Source organism: Protopterus annectens, chromosome 7.part0, assembly GCF_019279795.1.
Source record: "Protopterus annectens isolate FY-2018-M chromosome 7.part0, PAN1.0, whole genome shotgun sequence".
In the NCBI taxonomy this organism is placed as follows: domain Eukaryota; kingdom Metazoa; phylum Chordata; order Ceratodontiformes; family Protopteridae; genus Protopterus; species Protopterus annectens.
Genome location: NC_056739.1, coordinates 1162438855 through 1162459198, shown reverse-complemented (window position 1 = coordinate 1162459198; position 20344 = coordinate 1162438855). Strand labels below are relative to the sequence as shown.

The 20344-nt window shown below is 39.6% G+C and overlaps 1 protein-coding gene across 1 annotated transcript in view; it reads right to left on the bottom strand.

The window, feature by feature from the left end:
* CA12 (carbonic anhydrase 12) overlaps positions 1 to 20344 on the bottom strand; it is a 462957-nt gene that overhangs the window by 252478 nt on the left and 190135 nt on the right. The window contains exon 6 of the mRNA XM_044077750.1: positions 10454 to 10517. Coding sequence (XP_043933685.1) covers positions 10454 to 10517 — 64 coding nt within the window. The remainder of the gene's footprint in view (positions 1 to 10453; positions 10518 to 20344) is intronic.

Below are 20344 nucleotides of genomic sequence, written 5' to 3'. Positions count from 1 at the left end.
CCACACAGCTACTACCAATTTTCTCTGGTCCTCATGCTCTTGGTTTTAACATTCTTTGCAGCAGTCTGACAGACATGGTCAGAGATACAACATCACCATCTGTTAAGATACAGGCACAGCAAACACACACACATGCACACACACACACACACACACACACACACACACACACACACACACACACACACACACACACACAAACTGACACACAGAAGTTAAACACAGGCACACACAATGCCAGATGGACATGCAGCTATGAACTACAGAGTGACAACAAGCACATTAGCAATAGAGAGGTATGAAGTGTAATACATACATAGAAAACACATTACTGCAAAATAAAGTATATCAGTCACAATGGCCGTGAGCTCACACATGTATGTGTAATGAACTGCATGCCATCAAACAACACAGGGACATCTAGTAGGGTCACGTTATGTCAAGCACGTGCAACTAGCAACCACATTTACCTTAATACAAGGTACACACCCAAAACCACATGTGATGCATGATAGACATGACAAACATTTTGGACACAGGTTGCAGCATAGCATATCATACTCATTGTATATACTAGATGGTCAGTAAAGTTTTCAGTGCTAACATGCAACAGACCATAAAGTGTTCATCAGTATGTCACACACATGGGATATAAAATCAAAAATGGATCACAACAGTCAAAAGTCCCATTCACAGTCTGTTGCAAGCATAGCTGCAATACAAGATCATAAATATCAGAAATCTGTGTACCATTTGCCATGAGTAATCTACAACATTGTGGCAGGACCATGACACATGTCCTGAATGCTAACATAGGATAATTGTCAGTGATGGAAAAATATACATCCAAGGATGTGCTATGCACCCAGCAGTCAGGCTACAAACATCCATAATAGTCAGACAGTTAACCAACAACTTCATACAAAACACAAAAGATGATATATCTACATATGACACAAAAGACACAAAGCTGTATAGGGCAATGGCACACCCATGAGACAAAGCCATGACAGTGTCAACTGAGGGATGGCACATTTGCATCAAGTGCAGGAATATGGGTATCTTGCCCTAAAACAGACAAAGAGTGGGTCAGGTGTGAGATGGTTCACCTAAATTTCAAGCAGTGAACACCATAAACAAGTTTAACAGAACCCCAGTATCACACAAAATGCCCTATGGGGCACTAACATGTGTACGTCCAGTATTTTAAGTTCCTCCCATAAAACAAAGCCCTGCAACCTATACACATACTGTGTACCCCAAGGAGCTGTTGCTAAGGGGTTGACAATACCTCTTGGTTGTCATCAATAACATCCAGGTCAATATGAAGTTGAAAGAATGGTCGGTGCATTGCATACAAGCATACAACACTTCACACCAGGCCACACAATACAGTGACCTATCTTAACAGAATGCATGTAGTGGAGGGTGCTTGATAACCCCTCGGAGCTATTGCAACTGCTTTGTCTGCCACATGAAAAGTTAAGACCATTTGCACTGACACTGGTCCCCATTTTATGAATTACCATTGGAAACTATGACTCCTCATCCTATTACGTTTGCCTAAATGTTTACTCTTGGTTGCCCTTTATAGGTGTCTCCCTTTCAAATAGATGGCCTTGGTGGTACAAGATATGTCCCACAAAAAGATCTAGCTTTCATTTGCATGCCTTCCCACATGTTTGCCATGCTTGTCTTCCTGCACGTTTTCATCCATATTTTTATATGTTTTATAAATAAAATTGCGTTCATGACATGGCCATATGGCAGATGCTGAATGATATCTCCCCTAGGCCAGTTCAGCTATCCATCATATTGTATTTCAGGTGTACAGACACACCTGGACAATGTTGGTGCACATGTTCGTTGCAGTGTAACCACTGTTTCTGTATATAGTCTGCACAAGCACTACTCATACCATACATGTATTCACTGTATAGGTGGGGTATGTAAAAGAACACACAGAAAGTTCATTGGCTGACCACTATTTTACATGAATATATTAGGTTTTAAAGGTGATCACAGTGTTTATACACATATACATGCTGCAGCTATGTTATGCATATTTGCTACAGCACACCCTGTGCATTGCTAGTACTTTGCTGTAATATATAGCTGTAGATGTTACAATGAACAGAGATAGACATTCCACACATCTTTTTATGCATGCATATATGCCATTCACTAATTGCATCTCTTTATAAGCCCAGTATGCTGTATCAGTTTGGAATTATGCGATTCAAACATTTGGGTTAGTGGCACATACTGTACACAATATTTATTGTGTAAAATAGCTTGGTAACAAATCTAAAGAGTGTGTATGGTATTTTGTCAAATATATGGTAGCCAAAGCTGCAGTAAGGTTATATTACTGACACATTGTCTGGAAGAAAATGCAGGGCAAACTTTACCAGGGAGTACAGTGAAGTGCTGCTCAGTGCCCTGACAACAGATGATGTGCTACTCCTGGGCAAAGGGAGAAGCATGGAGCAGCAAAATCATAGCTGGTCTGAGGTGGTGGAGGATGTTAATGCTCTGTGTTGCTGTAGAGATCTCTAGCTACAAGATGTAGGTGGAGGGTCAGTGATGTAAGAATCAGAAGTAGATGCAAAATGCCATAGTATCAATGACATGTCAGGTGTAAATGCAAAGTATACGACAGTTACCTGGAGGATGACTGCTGCAGAGCTGTTCATCTTAGACTGTCATGCAGATGCCTGATGAAAAACCTGATTCCTGAGATGGCCATTACAGGTGTTCAAGGTAGAATTTGCTTAAGGACTTCAGGTGTGAGATTATGCATAAAACACAAGTATAGTGACATTTGCCATGTCTGCTGAGTCTTCTGTCCTGACATGTATACATTGACCCTCAGATAAGTCATTTCAGTGGTATCAGTACTGTCTCACAAAGAAGCTGCAGGCATTCAGGATGGTGCTGCTGCTGCAAAGGCACAACAAAGACCATCAGTCATTATGCTGGCATGTAGGTGGAATGTACATTGTACTGCTGTAGTTAACTTGTTTTTTGTCATTATGTGCCTGTGGATGACCATCGTGTATGGCAGTGACATCTGCCTCCCCAAGAAAACAAATCAGACAAGTATCTAAGCAGAAGCAGATGAATGCAGCTATTGATGCATCTGCATCTAACGGGGCTAATCACACCAAGTTGCATAATATGTAGGCAGATGCTTTAGGACCAACTGTAGCTAGGCATGCTGCTGTATGGGTTGAATGTGCATGTGAACCTGATGGTGCCCATAACATCAGTGCAGGTCATCAGTAGGTGCCAGGAGCTGTTGCCAGGTAACCACTGGGGCATTTTGCCCTGCACCTCAAAGCCATTCTGGTCAAACATCTATGATTGTAGATGTGGAAGTGCAACTAAAACGGTATCCAACAAGCCAATTTCAGGGCATGCTGAAAATGACTGTCTAGGGTATGGTTACATGGATTCTGACTTATTAAAACATTAGCAGCCGGGGCTATGATGGAGACTGAGTTATCTGCTTAGTCTGTATGGTCTCTTGACTTGTGTTGTATCATCATCACATGATATGACTGCTGTTGAGAACATTATCATTGCATTTGCACCAGCACAGCATGCAAATGTTCTGAGACATGCTGTCACCTAATAGTGCAGTTCACGGCACTGACTGAGTGGTCTAAAGGGTGTTGCTTACACTTTGTGCAGCTATAGTCAGCTGTCATCCAGAAGCTGTAATGGTATACTGCAAATAGTACATAGTAGTGTCAGGAGGTTCATGGATCCATAGATACTTTATGAGGACTGGTGCAGCAACAGATCATACTGCTGACCTTGTAACAGCCCCTGTTCTATACCCCATTGCACTTATGGCCACATGGCCTGTGAGCTACAGACCTCTGTCTATGGTCATGTAGGTAATCAACGACTGTGGGCTTGCCACCTCTAATTATTTTCTTGTTGAAGTAAGCCCATCAGTGCACTCATCACACAGGGGCACATGACATCTGCCCCAGAAAGCAATACCGTATGTCTAACCAACATGGCCTTCAGTTCAATGCTACAATACAGTCTACTGTGATGTCACCTAAGCATCTCCTTGTGTGCACCAACATGCAGGAAGGTCTGCCAGAAAATGCCTGTGTTTGTCATATTAGTTTACTGGTTGATGAAGCTCTGCTTGCTGAGAAATAATGTACTGCTTGCTTGGAACAGGATAACAACATGATATCTATGGTCCCTTTCACATCTGTGCTTACATGCATGTGGCTTGCCTCCTTTCTGTTGTATACTCCTACATTACATTACTTTAGTTGTTGGTCTGCTTTTACCACCAGACTACCATCAATGATTGCTGAGGTACAGTCCATAAGCACTGTTCAGTGGCTCACTTATCCACATTATTTACAGCTTATGTTATGCTGTAGGTCTTAGACTGGTATGTGTGATGCTTCTTTATTGGACTATTACTGACTTTATGCATACATGCATAGTAACCCTCATACATGTATAATGGTGCATAGGTCATAGGAGATTACTAGGCTAATGGCTCAAGAGTCTTTACAAGCCTAGCCAATATAACCCACATTTACCCGGTATATGTCCCCCAGGGGCAGGCAGAAGGCATGGGTTTGTACCGATGCCTTAGGTATTTTCATAGGTTTTACAGACTGCCTCTATCCATAAGGGACAGAGGCACTACTCCAGGTGTGAATTTATTATTCACCACCCATCAATCCAGATTGGCCTTGAAAAGTGCCAAGGTAGGGCCCTGCTTTACATGAATAGAAAGCCTATTTCAAAGAAATGACAATTTCTGAGCATGTTCAGTTTGACACACTGACTAAGTTCAGATCCCTGGAACAAGTGACCCTCATGCTGTTTGTCTTGCCGATATGTAGCAGACCCATTAGGGCTGGATTTGCGAGTGCCTTGTAGGTCAGATACAGGTTGCCCCTTAACAGTCGAGAGGAGACAGAGTAAAGGGACAGGGCCTTCAGTCCATCTGCATAGGACATGTTGTTTACACTTTGTATTTTCTTTGTGAGGAACATTTGAGGTCAATCCAGTTGTTGTAGGTTTCTGTTCAATTAAATTTCAAATGGCATGTTATACTCAGTTATTGGTCTAATAAGGGGTGTGTACAGTAGAACTATAATCTTCCTGGATCTGGATGCCATACTTTTACTTATAAGTTGTGGCACATAAAATGACTTCCTTACCACTGTGGTTACACGATGGTCAAAGTTTAGGCTACTATTTACCTGGGTACCCAGATTTCTTACCTCTGAATCTACTGTTAGGGTTGTGTTGATAATGTTGCAGTTAGCAGGGATATTAAATTTCCCAAAGGGTACAATAATGTATTTCTTTGCATTTAGTTTCCGTTCGTGGTTCTGACATCAATCAGTTGCCTGGTTTAGACATTCCTGAAGGGTATCTATATCACTGGGGGTTTTCAATGATTGCCCCCCATGTTCAGACATCTGCAGACTTTGTCATCCAAAGGCCTTCCACATTGGCCTTGGCATTTGAGAAATCAATTCTGACCAGGAGTGGTCCCAACACTGAGCCCTGTGGCACATCAGTAGTAACTGGCTTCTTTCTGGAATACTGACTCTATTACCGCTTTATGTTCTTTCTGTACACTGAGTTCCTATTTGGTATGCCTCTTAATCCATGAAAACTTCTTGTACAAACTGTACTGTACTTGTAACGTCTATAAATTCATCATTTCCATTTATTTTTTCTTAATCTTAGCCACTTGAATATTTTTACTATGCAAGTACCCTTAACAAAAACTCCTGCCAAGCATGACCCAGACCAACTAATGCTAATAAATTTATAGGGTGACACAAAACATGAGGAAGAAGAGAATCCTTAATACCAATAAAGAATATTTAACAGTCTTGTTACTCCAGGTCATCTTAATATAATCTGAGCTGAAAGCAACAACACATGAGAAACCAGGGAAAACCAACTTCAAGATTTGTTGTTGGCTTATTTCCTAGGTAAACTCAGATGCTATAGCTGAATAAAGTTGGTGAAAAAGTCTTAACTTAAGACATGACTTCTTTTGCAAGCAGTATCAGTTTACTAGGTCCATAAGGCCATTGTGGTGCAGCAGTTAGCGTTGTCGCCTCACAGCAAGAGGTTCTCTTGTTCGATTCTTGGCTGGAGTGCCTTCTGTGTTGAGTCTGCATGTCCTCCCCATGGTCAAATGATGTTTAAAGACATGCAGGTAGGTGCTTGCGTGAATGGGAGTGCCTTCTTTGAAGGTTGGACATCGGGCTGGCAGCTTGGCACTGTAAAGATCCACTAACAATCATTAGCGGACCGGAGTTCTGCTGTGGCAACCCCTAACTAGGAAAAGCTGAAAGACATTACTATCAGTTAACTAGGTCCAACCATTTCTGTCAACATTCCAAAACACCAGTGACAAGAGGGAATCCTATAGAATTTTACTTTGTGTGCACCCTGGTTTACATGAATACATGTAGCTGAAACATTAATACAATGTTTAAACATGAACACGTGTCTTGCAAGAAGCACCAAATTCAGGAACTCAGAATGTCTACAAACATGCAAGTAAGAAATTATAGTGAAAGTATATACAGCAAGCGTCTTGAGTTACATGTCATGTAATGGATTATATGACTGCATTGAACTGAATAGTCCCTAAATGTAAAATGGGTAAAAGAGATCCAGAAAAAAAATCATGCAAGGATCTCTAATGAGACCAGTGCTACCATATTAGAGCAGTGCAAAAGAAAACACTTCCAGCCTATGCATGACAAGACTGATTTTACCCTATTCATGTAAATGTTAACTGTCACCTTTAACACTGAAACCCATTCAGCAGACTCAAAAAAAAAAAAGAAAGAAAGAAAATGGCCTCCCCTTAATAATACAACAGCAGCCTGTCATTTAATCTCATAATACTTAATATACACTATTAATTTTAATTTTACATGTTTATTTACTAACTACGAAAAATAGCACTCATGCTGATAAACATTTATTAGGAAAATATGTGCTGTTTAACATGTAATAAAAACAAAGTTCCTGACCTTCTCTGAGACCTTCAGTGGTGAGACAGGGATGCTGGGCTTTCTTCCAACAGCACTAAGCTGAGATTAGTATATATACTGATGTTCTAAACAGATAACCATTCTGTTATAGAAAAGACAGAAAATAAAGTAAGGAAAACGTGAGGGTTAAAAGGTCAAGTAAGTAAAAAAGTTCAGGATGTGGATTTCAACTCAAGACCTTCTTTAAAACAGATGTTTTTCTTTGCCTCCTATTTGAATCTGAGATGATATGGCTGTTGACCAATGTGCTCACACTATTGTATTTAAGTGATTGTGGTTTTAACTAAATGAAAAAAAAGTATATTTATTGTAATATAAATCTCAATACCACAGAAAGTTCAGGTCTCAATTTTATAATAATGTGCTTGTCTCAGCGTTTAATTGTCTGCCAGCCAAGCTGATAGTTGAAGGCCCTCTTATTTCCTCTTACAGTTTATAGTATATTTTCCCACAGCCTTTGTTTCATAGTTTTCTATGTCTTGTTTTTGCATTCACACCATTCACAAGTTGCCCTTCTTACATTTTTATGTCATTTTAGAGTTGCAGAACATTTATAGGGTATTCTCAGTGGGAGACTGGCTGCAGCTAGGGAACAAAAAGTTAATTGAAGTGGCATTATTTTAGAACAATAATAACACATAAGTGTTAATTAAGATGTTAAGTGCAGGTGTGCGCCTGTTTATTGGACTGGTTGTTTTCTAGAATATTTGTCTCTTTTTCTCCTTCTTGTTACAGGGACATTAACTCCAGCTTTCATATAATATTTGTAATAGATTCTTGTAAACGTAACTGCGTGGTGGACTGGAAATCTATGTTTTCCCTTGTCTCTTTCCCCTGTTACCTTATTACCTTATTATAGCCACTGTTAGCCTTAGCCATAGGTGACCTAGGCAGCCACCTAGGGTACCTCTTGGCCAGGAGAGCTGGATCTACTTTTTTTTCTTCAATGAGTAAAAGTGTTCCTATTGAAGACCATCACCCTGTAAGGAAAGTACTACAGTCTTCTCAGTTTCCAGCCTTCCTGCTTGGTCCCACCCATTATGATCTAGGTAAGCAAAAATAGAGTCCTTGAGGCCTCAAGGATTCTGTAGCGTAAATTATCGAATGTATGAAAGGACTGAAAGTCTTAAAAATCTGAACTCTAGGTGGTAATGGCCAGTCTAAGGTGGCACTGTAAGACTCTTCAGGAGAGAATGTTTAAGTCCAGTTTGTATAAGATAATTAAAAAAATAAACACTGATGAGCAGGAAACCAGATACCCATACCTCAGCTGGGGTTGAGAAGCCCGACCTAGCACAAGATGCATTATCTGTGTGCATAAAAAAAGTGTGTGTGTGTGTGTGTGTGTGTGTGTGTGTGTGTGTGTGTGTGTGTGTGTGTGTGTGTGTGTGTGTGTGTCTGTAAAAAAGTACCACCACTGATTTTTATCTTTGAGCATACAAGTATGGATGGACATATTCGTAACCTTACATAATACTGCCAATGTGAGCAGTGATGATGGAGGTGACGTTCTTCGGCATGGAACTGGACATGAATGGGCTGTATGCTACACTAGATCTCATGACACCCACCAGTATTATGTCCCAGATGTAATAAAATAAAAAAAAAAGAATTAGCCTATAGCTTGTTATATGCTTAACCTCTAGAAGAAGTGCTGCAGGGTTTCTTTGAGAACTAGTCCTTCTTTTATGCCTAAAATTGAACCCAAGTGAAGTCAAACTATCCATCCCACCATTTTCTTTCCTGAACCTAAACATAAGGGAGAAAGGATACTCCATGCCTTGGATGTCCACAGATAACTCAGGTATTATCTTGACTGAACTACATCTCTCAGATCTTCAGGTCAATTGTTAATTGCTTGTGAAGGTAAGAAGGGACAACCTGTGTCAAAACAGACTATTTCCAAATGGTTGTCTAAGGCTATTACTTTTTGTTATATTCACCATGACAACTCTATTCCAGGCAGGGTCAAGGCCCACTCTACAAGGACCTTGGCTTCTTCTATAGCTTTTTGGAAAGGGTTGGATTGTAGAAGTATTCTAGAAGCTGCTACTTGGACCTCTGGGCATACTTTTACAAAGCACTGTAAGCTGGATTCCTTCTCTAGGTCTAGATCATGCTTTGCTTGTTCCTAGCATTGTCCTTTTAGGGCTCAGCCTCCCTTTCTCCATTTCTCCATTGGCAGGACAGCTCTGAAAGGATACGTGACCAAACTGGTCTTTTAGACACTTCAGCTCCAGGTGCTTCACGGTTTGGACACATGGAAAGTGCCCTGAAGTTTTAGAAGTTGGCTGGCTGTTATATCCTTGGCAGGAGAAAGGTCCAGGGTCTCTTTGGCCCAGGCATACATACTGGAATATTTAACCTTATGTTGCACATCTAAGAACCATACACCTTTTTTCTTTCAGACTTAAAAAAAATAAGTGTGCATTTGATTTTTACCCAAAATCAGTTGCTAGCATTTACATGTGAGGGCTTCATATTGATATTTATATGAAAAAATAAGCAGAAGCAGGAAGGGTAACCAACTGGCAACAGGCACAGAGCAAGTGTCTGATAAACTGATGCTATCATAAGGAAAAGCTAGTATGAATGACAAATAGCAAGTGAAGACTTCAGCGCATCACCACGGCAACTGTGTTCCAAACAAGCGACCAAATAAACATAAAAAGTATAAAAATAAACATTTATTGGACGACAAACACTTGAAACAAGCTATTAGTACTATTAGTAATGAACATCAATAAGCGCTTTTGGCTATTCAGAATAGTCTGATATAAATTAATAGTCTAATATTCTGAATAGCTGAAAGTGCTTATCGATTTTTATTACTAATAGCTTGTTTCAAGTGATTGTCGTCCAATAAATGTTTATTTTTATACTTTTTATGTTTATTTGGTCGCTTGTTTGGAACACAGTTGCCGTGGTGTTGCTCTGAAGTCTTCACTTGCTGCTGTTTCGTATTTTTGTCTTCACCACCTTTAGCGGGAACTGGAAGTATTCTCCCCTGTTAGTATGAATGACAACCATATATTTTCAAGATTTTTCTTAGATCTAGTGTAAGTGAAGGCACACAAGCATGCAAGGAATTTAACAGTGGATAAGGTATCACAATTAGTAATTCATGCAGTAAATAAAAAGGGTCTGTTGGGTTGTACAAAGTTCCTTCACCTTTAGCTACTCCACCCTTTTGGCTGAATCATGATCTAGATGCAACACGAGTGGAGAAAACACAGAAATGTGTTAACCGAGAAGAGGAAGACGAGTTTTAATGTAAGTGGAAGTAGGATTGTGATACTGATCTTTGACAGCTGACATTCTGTCACAGATAACGAACAGCTTGCATTATTTACATCAGTAACACTGCTTCTTACCTTTATAAGCAACCTGGCTAAGGTATTTCTGAATATTCTCAAAGGTGGGGTTAAAAGAACCAACCTATAAAGAAAGGATATATTAGTGTTGTCTATATATAGATGTGTAGCAAACATTTCTTTCTTTGCTGGCCTCCATAATGGTAAATGTAAACCAGGGGCTTTATATACAAAAATAATAGTCAGCATGCAAGAGAAACATATAAATATCTCATAAGGTCTCAAATGCCAAATCCACAGTGCACCTCAGTATTGCTCAAAGTACATTCCCAAAGCTACTCTGCTGCTTATTAAAGAAATTGCTTTTCAACTGAAACTTAAATATGTCTTTTAACAAAAATAGCAATCTAAGTCTCATTGGAAAATGTTTTACAAAGCATCAAATTTAAGACTATACTTATTAGATACAAGCAAATAAACTGTAATACGGTTTGAAAGTTATTATTTGAGGTACACAATTTTACAAATACAAGTTCGTGTGCAGAGACTTGCCATGCAAGTATATAAATGTCATACAGTGCAAAAATACAGGTATACAGAAATACAGATTCTTGTGGCAGACGGGCTCTTGTCCACTTAGTGTGTTCACTCCTCTTCATATCCAATCAGTTGCAAAAGCCAGACTGACAGCCTATTATTTTCTTCATCCTTCAAAAAAAAAGTGTGTTACCGCCGTCCCAATGTATTCATGAATTCTGTCACAGTTTCTGAATCTACAACCTCTTGGAAAATGCTATTCTAATAATCGACCACAAATCAACTGAACGACAATCCACTGCAACTTTTATAAACTATCCACGAGTATCTTCACATAGAATAATTTTGTTCTCAAGTGCACCAATTTTGTAAATACGGTACACATTCTGTGGAGTCTTTCAATGTCCTGGCACTGAGTCCTAGCTGCCTCATCTAGAGCCCGGTACCGATCTACAATTTAACCCCCACCCCCCCAGCTCTGCTCCCTTATTCTGGTTCTTCTAGATCCATTTTATCCAGTACCACTATCTCTTACTTTGTCATTATTAAAGATTTATCCACCTTCTTGACTGAAAAGGTTATATTTTCCTCAGTTTGGGTCTTTGCTTCTCTGACTATCTTCCCTGTGGCTTATACTTTTGGTATTGCTGTCTGTCCATTTTCAAATGGTGAGCTTTTCCTAGATCTCTTGATTATACACTTGAGAAGTAAGAATTTATCTAATTTTTTTCTTATTAAAAAAGATTTGCTTTACATGATATTATTTATGTCCAGCATGGCAGGTTTTATGAGTTTCTACTGCTATTCAATGCCAGCATCTTGTCTCCATGCCACGACTTTTTCATATCATGCTTGTGAATCAGTAATTTCTCATATAGCCTTAAACTCCCCAAACATTTTTGCATGTCTGTAAGCCCTACTGGTCTCTCACTGAGTGGCTGCATGCATACCTACCCCATGATAATGATCCCTTTGATGTCATTGATATTGTCATTAACCCCCTTTTTCCAACTTTTCATCATGTTGGGGTGTCACATCAGCATTAGTTGATATGCTTAAATAATCTGAAGTTAATGTATTTATAATGTTCCTGCTATCTATCATCAGCCATAGCAAGAATGGCTATTGTGAGCTCCTCAGTTACTTTTTAAATGGAATTTAAGAAATACCCATAAAAATGTTGTTGGTCTGCACCAAACTCCTGCATGCTGTTGCCATAGTAACTAAGGACTCTTTAAGTTTTTACCAGCAAGGGATGTATCGACCTGGAATATATAGACACTAATTAATTGGCATCATTGCCACCAATAAACAAGTCACCCAAATTATTAAAACTGAAAATGCACCTCACTCAGTCCGATTCAACTGGCAGTTAACCTCACTTTATTTAACACTAGAGGCTTAAAATGTATAGTAAGAGGTGTATTGTGGAGACTTTGCCTCCCACACCACCTATTATTGCATATTTTCAACTCTAGAGCAGATGTAAAATGAGTTCACCACAAATCTCTGTAAGAGATTTAGAAACTTGCATGTTTAATCCCAGCTGGTGACTTCTGTCACTCAGAATGATAATAGCTTAAAGCATGACAACAAAATGTTACTTACATTAATGCACATCATTTACTAATGCCATGTGTGAACATGTGGGATCGGTATGTCAGGTAGGAACTGTTATACCATAGCAACATGTGTCACCTTCTGATGGTGATATCATGGGTATATCGGCCACATTCTGATAGCGCTATCATGGGTATATGGACTACCTTCTGATGGTGATATCATGGATATATGGGCCACCTTCTGATAGTGATATAATGGGTACATGGGCCACCTTCTGATGGTGATATCATGGATATATGGGCCACCTTTTGATAGTGATATCATTGGTATATGGGCCACCTTCTAATAGTGATGTCATGGGTATACGGGCCACCTTCTGGAGGTGATATCATGGATATATGGGCCACCTTCTGATGGTGATATCATGGATATATGGACCACCTTCTGAAGGTGATATCATGGATATATGGGCCACCTTCTGATGGTGATATCATGGGTATATGGACCACGTTCTGATGGTGATATCATGGATATATGGGCCACCTTCTGATGGTGATATCATGAGTATATGGACCACTTTCTGATGGTGATATCTTGGATATATGGACTCCCAAAATTTCAGTATCCCATTAAGTAATTTATCATACTGTCATGACACTGAAATTGATAAGCATGCTAATATCCTGGGCTTCATTACTTAACAACGTACTGTAACTCAGGGTACCATACTGCCTCATTTGGGGTGTATAAAAAGAATAGAACAATAAATGGTAAGGTGGAGATTAAAGGCAGTGTGAAATAAAGAAAAATCAGGAGAATAAGGGAATGAATTATATAAAAAATGATTGGGAATGTTACATAACAGAAGTTGTATGCAGAAATTTTCCAATGTTTCAGAAATGTTATGACATACTAATAAACACCAATGAACTAGTATAAATTAAGCAGTAGACATTGCCATGTTTCTAGAGCAAGTTATTTTTGTCTACTGAAGTATGTTCTGAGGTTACAGTAACAAAGAGAGACAGGTCATCAAAGTGAAGCAGATGCATTTGGCATTACATACATCACCTATTTTAAATTAAGGGAAATGAAAGCTAAAAGTGCAGCGCCTCATTTTCTGTTTCAAAATAATTTTTCCTCACCCATTCCTCCTCCTCTGTCAGTGGCAGTAGTAATATCCCATTTCCTCAAACAGTTTACTAACCATTGAATCTTCATGATATTGCTAATTCTACCACTCACCAACCCTTCCTGATTGCTGTCATGGTGGGAAACATGCTGGAAGCAGATTCCAGATTACTTCTATTACTGATGTTTTTCTCATTTTATTTTAAGCAGGAGTGATAATGGAAAGGTAAAAGTTACCAAAGCCTGGAAATGAGTTCCTACAGGAAACGTTTATGAACAGTAAACTCAGGTTAAGGCAGTGTCCTATAATGGCATGCAGAACTTTAATGCAACACACTTTAAAAGAATGATGACATTCATGAAGGAGGCCTTCATATGATCAGAAGAAAGTAAGGAAGTGGAAAGAAAGCTGAATGGATCTGGAATACTACAGGAAGACATATGAAACAGAAGTCCTAAGGATAAGCAAATGTTAAAAGCAGATTAGATTTAGCCAATATTGGAATGGGAAAGGATCAGTATATAAGGTTCATAGGTTCATAGGTTGTTACTAGGCTATCAGCCTATTTCTTCCCACATTATTTACTTTCCTGGACATCCCTGGGGTGAATTTCCTTTCTCCCATCCAATCATCAAGGTTTCTCTTGAAGAGGTCCAAAGAGGCACTCTGCTTGACATGTATGGGCAATCTGTTCCAGAGTCTGGAGAGTCTCTGGGTCAGGAACCTATCCCTCCAGCATGTTTTGTTTATTGTGATGACAAGGTTTAGATCCATTGGGATTTCTTTAAGTGTAGCATGTCCAACAGCTCTGGGTTTGACATAGTGAGGTATTTCTGAGGCCTTTCCAGTTGTTGCAGATGTCTTGAGAGGTACATACCAAATGGGTTGTATTCTATAATGGGTCTAATGAGGGATGAGTACAGTGGGACAATGACCTCCTTTTTCTGGATGAAAAGCCCTTCATGATGAGGTGCCACATAGAAGGATTTTGGTTATTGAAGGTGAGACCACTGTCCACCTGTGTCCCTAAGTCTCTTATCACACTTTCTGTGTTTAGTGTACTGCTACCTATATGGTAATTCATGGATACATGTTTTTTCCCAAAGGGGATAACGATACATTTCTTGGCATTGAGCTTGAGCCCATGGCTCTGGCACCAAGCATCTGTTTCTGTAAGGCCCTTTGTAGAGTATCCACATCATTTGGGGATTCAATAATGGCTCCCAGTTTGCAGTCATCTGCAAACTTAGAGTCCCTTAGTGTTGACCTGTAAGTAGATGCCAAACAAGCCCAGGACTGAACCCTGAGGTACTCCACTTGTCACTTGTCTGGAGCTGGATTTGTGACATAGGGATTAATGCCCAACTTAGTAGTTTATCTATGATTCCAGAGTGGGGTTACCCTTGTCCATGGCTCTGGAGACTGATTCAAAGGTTGCCAATGTCTTTGTTTATAAGTTCCATGCCATGACCTTGCAGATAAGGCTTGTCAGACTGTGAGGTGAGGCTATGATTAAACATGACACTTAGGTGAGGGTGCCAGTTCATGTGTAGTTCATGTAGTACAGCCCTGGGATGTCATGGTCCCCATGGATGCTGTATTCCTGGCTTTAGAGAGTCGTTTTGTCTGAATCGATCGGATGAGAGCATTTTGGTTCTATTTGGGATGATTCAGCAGTTGAACTTTCAGTTCTGCATGGGTGTTATGAAGTGTCACTTCTCTGACTTGAGTAGCATGAAGTTGGCTTTGGAAAGTTTTTATTGTGGTTTCTTTACTGGGGTGGGTGACCAGGTCTAGGATATTGGAGCCCTGGTGGGTGTTGGGACATGAGTAGTTTTCCCAGTTAATGGCAGTAGTTAAAAAATCACCCAGTATTAGGGTGTTGGTTCTATCTAATATTTTTCCAGTATATTTAGAAAGGTGTAGTGAGAATCTTGGGGTATGGTGGGGGATCTGTAGCAAGCTACAATTTGGATTGCAGTCTCATTGAGTAGCATTACCTTCAGATTTTGCATGCTTGTACCTGTTATGGTGGTGGTCAGGTGCAGACCATCTCGCATCGTGGTCTGTCACCCATGTCATCCCAGGCAGACAGATACTGGATCCCCTGAATGACACCATAAGAGCTTAGCCAATTGTTGAAGTCAATCATTTTATCCTTATATTGTGGTATCATTCTTGCTACTCAGGACTTGTAGCTGACTGTAATTTTCTCCTTATTGTCACCTATGACTAAAGTGTTAGGTACATTGTCTTGTGACAAGTATTATGATATTATGATAAGTATTCTAAACCTATATAATATTGCAGTGTCACCCAGAATAACATCAGGATGTATGCAGGGAAGTGGGAAAAGTTGTTAGAAAAAAGAACAGAGTTACATTTTGTTACCAATTGCAAAATCATATATGCAGAAGCATATCTGGAAATATCTAGACAGTTGAAAGGTGTGAGCACAGTGACTGGATTTCAATCTCTCATGCCAGAGGCCCGTGTGTTAGAAGGCCAGCTACCACAGGAAAGGGCTGATTGGCCACCAGCAACTTTTTTTCCTGGGTAGAGGAAGAGGGCTAAGTATGATGCAGATAGAGTCTCTAGAGGAGTTAAGGTCTCATATGCACAAAATCGTACAGGATCATGTGCATATATGAGTGTTTGGGAAGATAATAGATGCTATTATTCCCGCTAAGTATCTGTTCTCCCTTTTACAAGGGTGGTCCCAAGGTTCTTCCTCAGTGGTACCTCAGTGGAATGTTGTAGATTAACTGCTTCTTCCTCTCAAAAAAAAAATCACATGTCATACCTCAGACTTGTATAACTAGTCCTAAACCAGACAGCTTATGCTTGGACTTTGGAAAACAGGACTTGAAATTGGTCAGTAAGTAGATAGTCACCAAAAAATCTTGTTGTTACAGAAGGAACTCTGGAGAGTTAGTAAAAATATAGCACATTAAAAATACTATGTTCATCAGATGAGAGCTGGTCAAGTAGCAGATCAGTTCCCTATACAAACCCAGGGAAATCTTATACTATCATTTTTCCAAAAGAGATTTCAATACAGTGGAGGTACAGAGATTACTTTGGGCTTCTCATATGAATTTACCTTAATCACACATTCTTTGTAAATAGTTACTGTGATTCTTCCTTGATCTTTTGTAAGCTTGGCATGAACCTGAAAAAGGTCAATTTATATTGGTGTTCTATCAGTAAACAAAAATAATTAATTAGATCATCGAGTTTAAATCATTAAACTTGAAAGACATACAGATAAATACAACAAATGACCCAGTCCTGCAATTATTTTGCACATTCCGACCACTTAATGCATTGCAAATTTATAAAGGATTCAACTCCCAATTTCACTGACTTAAGAAGTATGAAAACTGCCAAACAGAATTAACAATATCCCCTCATTATGATGTTACTCTACATGGCCAGGCACCAGCCATTCCTACAGCCTTATAATCGATAGCACTCAAAATGTCATATGACAAAAGCCAAGACCGTGGTATAGCGGGATAAAGCCCTAACTATGTCTCAGACAACCTGGGTTCAGTTAGCAACTTGGGTGTTAAAGGTGCTGGTAGAGAGGAATGGGTGTGCCTACCCCAAGGAGAGGGACATTCATCTTGGTATTCCCAAAGGGTAAGCATTGACCATAAAGAGAGGAATAGCCCTTCAAATTTCATGATGAGCATAGGGGACAAGAGGATAGATCATAGTGGAAAAAAAAATCCCTCCCCTCATGAAGCAGTTGGTAGAGAGTCTCCTGTTGGGTGTCATTAGGTTCCAAGCTAGCCCCAGCTCATAATTAATATTAGTTCATTGAAGACAAAAGGAGAAGCTGGAAGACCCAGAGATGAATGAGGAGACTGGGGTAGAAATAAGGAAGGGATGAAGCAAGGTAGGGGGGACAAAACATTTAAAAAAAAGTCATATGACAGTCACCAGTGTGAATCCAACAGTTGTTGTTGTTTGTCTTTCGGCTTTTCCCGGTAAGGGGTCGCCACAGCAGAACTCCAGTCCGCTAATGATTGGCAGTAGATTTTTATGAAACGCCGAGGTGCCAGCTCAATGCTCAACCTTCAACGAAGGCACGCCCATTTACACACACATGTCTTTCGAATGCTACCCAACCATGGGGAGGACATGCAGACTCCACACAGAAGGCACTCCCAAGCCCAGCCGAGAATTGAACGGGAGAACCTCTTGCTGTGAGGTAACAACGCTACCGCCATACCACCGCAGCATAACAGTGTGAATCCAAGAGTAATGTAGCTAAATTTCTCAGATTACTACAGGCCAGGTAAAATGGGATATAGTGCAGTCAGGCAACTGCAATTTCACCAAAGCTTGTTCTGCTGTAACCAGCTGATCAAACAGAATTTTTGGACTTTGATATTTTCTGTAAGGACAGCATCACCTCACACCCTTCCCCATGCAGTGAGAAATCTAATGCGCCTAAAGTTAATTATAAAAAACTACAACATCACAAACATTGGGGGGTGTTACTATTTTTGAAGTCCCAAAAGTCCATTCAATTAGATGTCTAGTTTGAATAACCTCCTGGGAAAACTTTTTTGACCAGATGACTCTCTACACTTAAAACTTTTTTTAGCTAGACTTCCTGATATATAGCAGCCATAGCATACTGTTGCTTGTGATTAAAGTAATTGTATATTACACAACAATAACTGTTTTTTAACATTCAAAATCAAGCACACTGATCGGTCAGCCCAACTAGCGTGCCCCTTGTAAATCGAGTATATACCAATGGAAAAAAATCCAGTCCCCCAGACCTTTTTCTATTAATATATGCTACCGAAATTCTACTTTTCTTTTAATTTAAAAAAAAAAACACTTACAAAATCCAGAGACTTCAAAAGAATGAGACAGATGGGACCAATAAAAATACAAGGATAATTAGGTACGTTATGCAAAACTAGAGAAAGCTGTACCTGATTATCCTTATACTTTCTCTGTCCTGTCTATCCTGTATGTTTGAAGTATCTCTATATCATTTTTTTTAATTTAAAGAAAAAAGCCACAGAGATCTTCCTTTCTCCGTGTGGAATGTAAGTCCCATACGCATGCACAGCCCATCAGGAAAGCCCCAGGATACCAGGGAAAAACTCAGAAGAGCAGCATAGTGCCATTATACAAGGACATTATTTAAGAAAAGTAAGTAACTTTTTTTTCTTAAATAATGTAATTGTATAATAGCAATAGCCCATGGCTGGGTGTGAGAAATGCTTATTTACCCACAGTTGGCTTTGTTTAGTCACTAGGTCTTTGCCCTTGTGACCAAACCACACCAACCGTGGGTAAATCCAGCATTACCCACACCTAGCCATGGGATATTGCTATATTATACAATGACCCCCCATCAATATTCCAAAACGTGCAAGCTGATTGGTCAGCGTGCTCGTTGTAAATCAGACTTATACTAATGGAAAAAGGTCCAGTCACCCGGACTTTTTCCATTAGTATAAGTCTTTTTTTTTTTTTTTTAGACAGCATCGGAGAATGAAAGAGCTCCGTTGCTGTAATCTCTCTATGTTAAACGGGTTTAACATAGTGAGCTAGCTTAAAAAAAAAGCAACGGAGATCTTCATCTCTCTGTTGCTTTTTTTAAAGCTGTCTCGCCATGTTAAATGGGTTTAACATAGCAAGACAGCTTTAAAAAAAAGCAACAGAGAAACATAGCGAGACAGCTTTTAAAAATGCAACGGAGAAAGGAACATCTCTGTTGCTTTTTTAAAGCTATCTCGCCATGTTAAACTCTTTTAACATACCGAGACACTTTTAAAAAGCATCGGAGATCTTCCTTTCTCCATTGCTTCCACACACAGCTCTACTGTACTGCGTAAGCATATGCATGCGCAGCATCAGAACTGCCGCAGAATACCAGACAGCTGTGGAAGGGCAGCACGGAGGCATTATACAATGCCATTATTTAAGAAAAGTGGGTATTTTTTTTTCTTAAATAATGTCATTGTACAATAGCAATAACCCATTTCTGGGTGTGGGTAATGCTGGACTTACCCATGGTTGTCTTTGTTTGGCCACTCGGGCTTCGCCCTCGTGACCAAACCACACCAACCGTGGGTAAATCCAGCATTACCCACACCCAGGCGTGGGTTATTGCTTAAATAACTGCCATCTTTAAGGAAAAGAATAGCAGGTAGACCAGCCCATCATCATTTTTAAGTTTACTCTTTCAAAGCTTACTTTCTTTTCTGGCAAATATGGGATGGTCTAGTGTTCACACTGTCTTTGAGTTCTTACTGCTGGTACACATCTCTTTATTGCTTACTGGCTAAGACTGACAAAGTGCAAGCCTGTTGGTGGCTGCTGTACCTTCCAGCAATGCATTTTATTAATGAGATCACATCTTCCATTATTTTCTAGAAGTTCTCCCATTGGTTGGACATGCTACAGTGCTATGTTTATTAAATCCAAAGTTTTCAAAAAAGCAACAATGCTACAATGTGTGGTTATATTCGAAACAGATATGTTAATAGACACTGGATTAGAAAGCAAGTGTGCAACATGTATAGGTCTCTTCTGTAGTGACGGCATCTTTTAGCTGAGTTACACATTAGTGAGAACCCCAAACTTTATTCTGAGTAATTGTAGGAAGTGTACATAAAGGCATAGGAACGGTTAATTAATGAATGCATGCACCATGCACAATTAAGAACAAAACAAAAAAAACT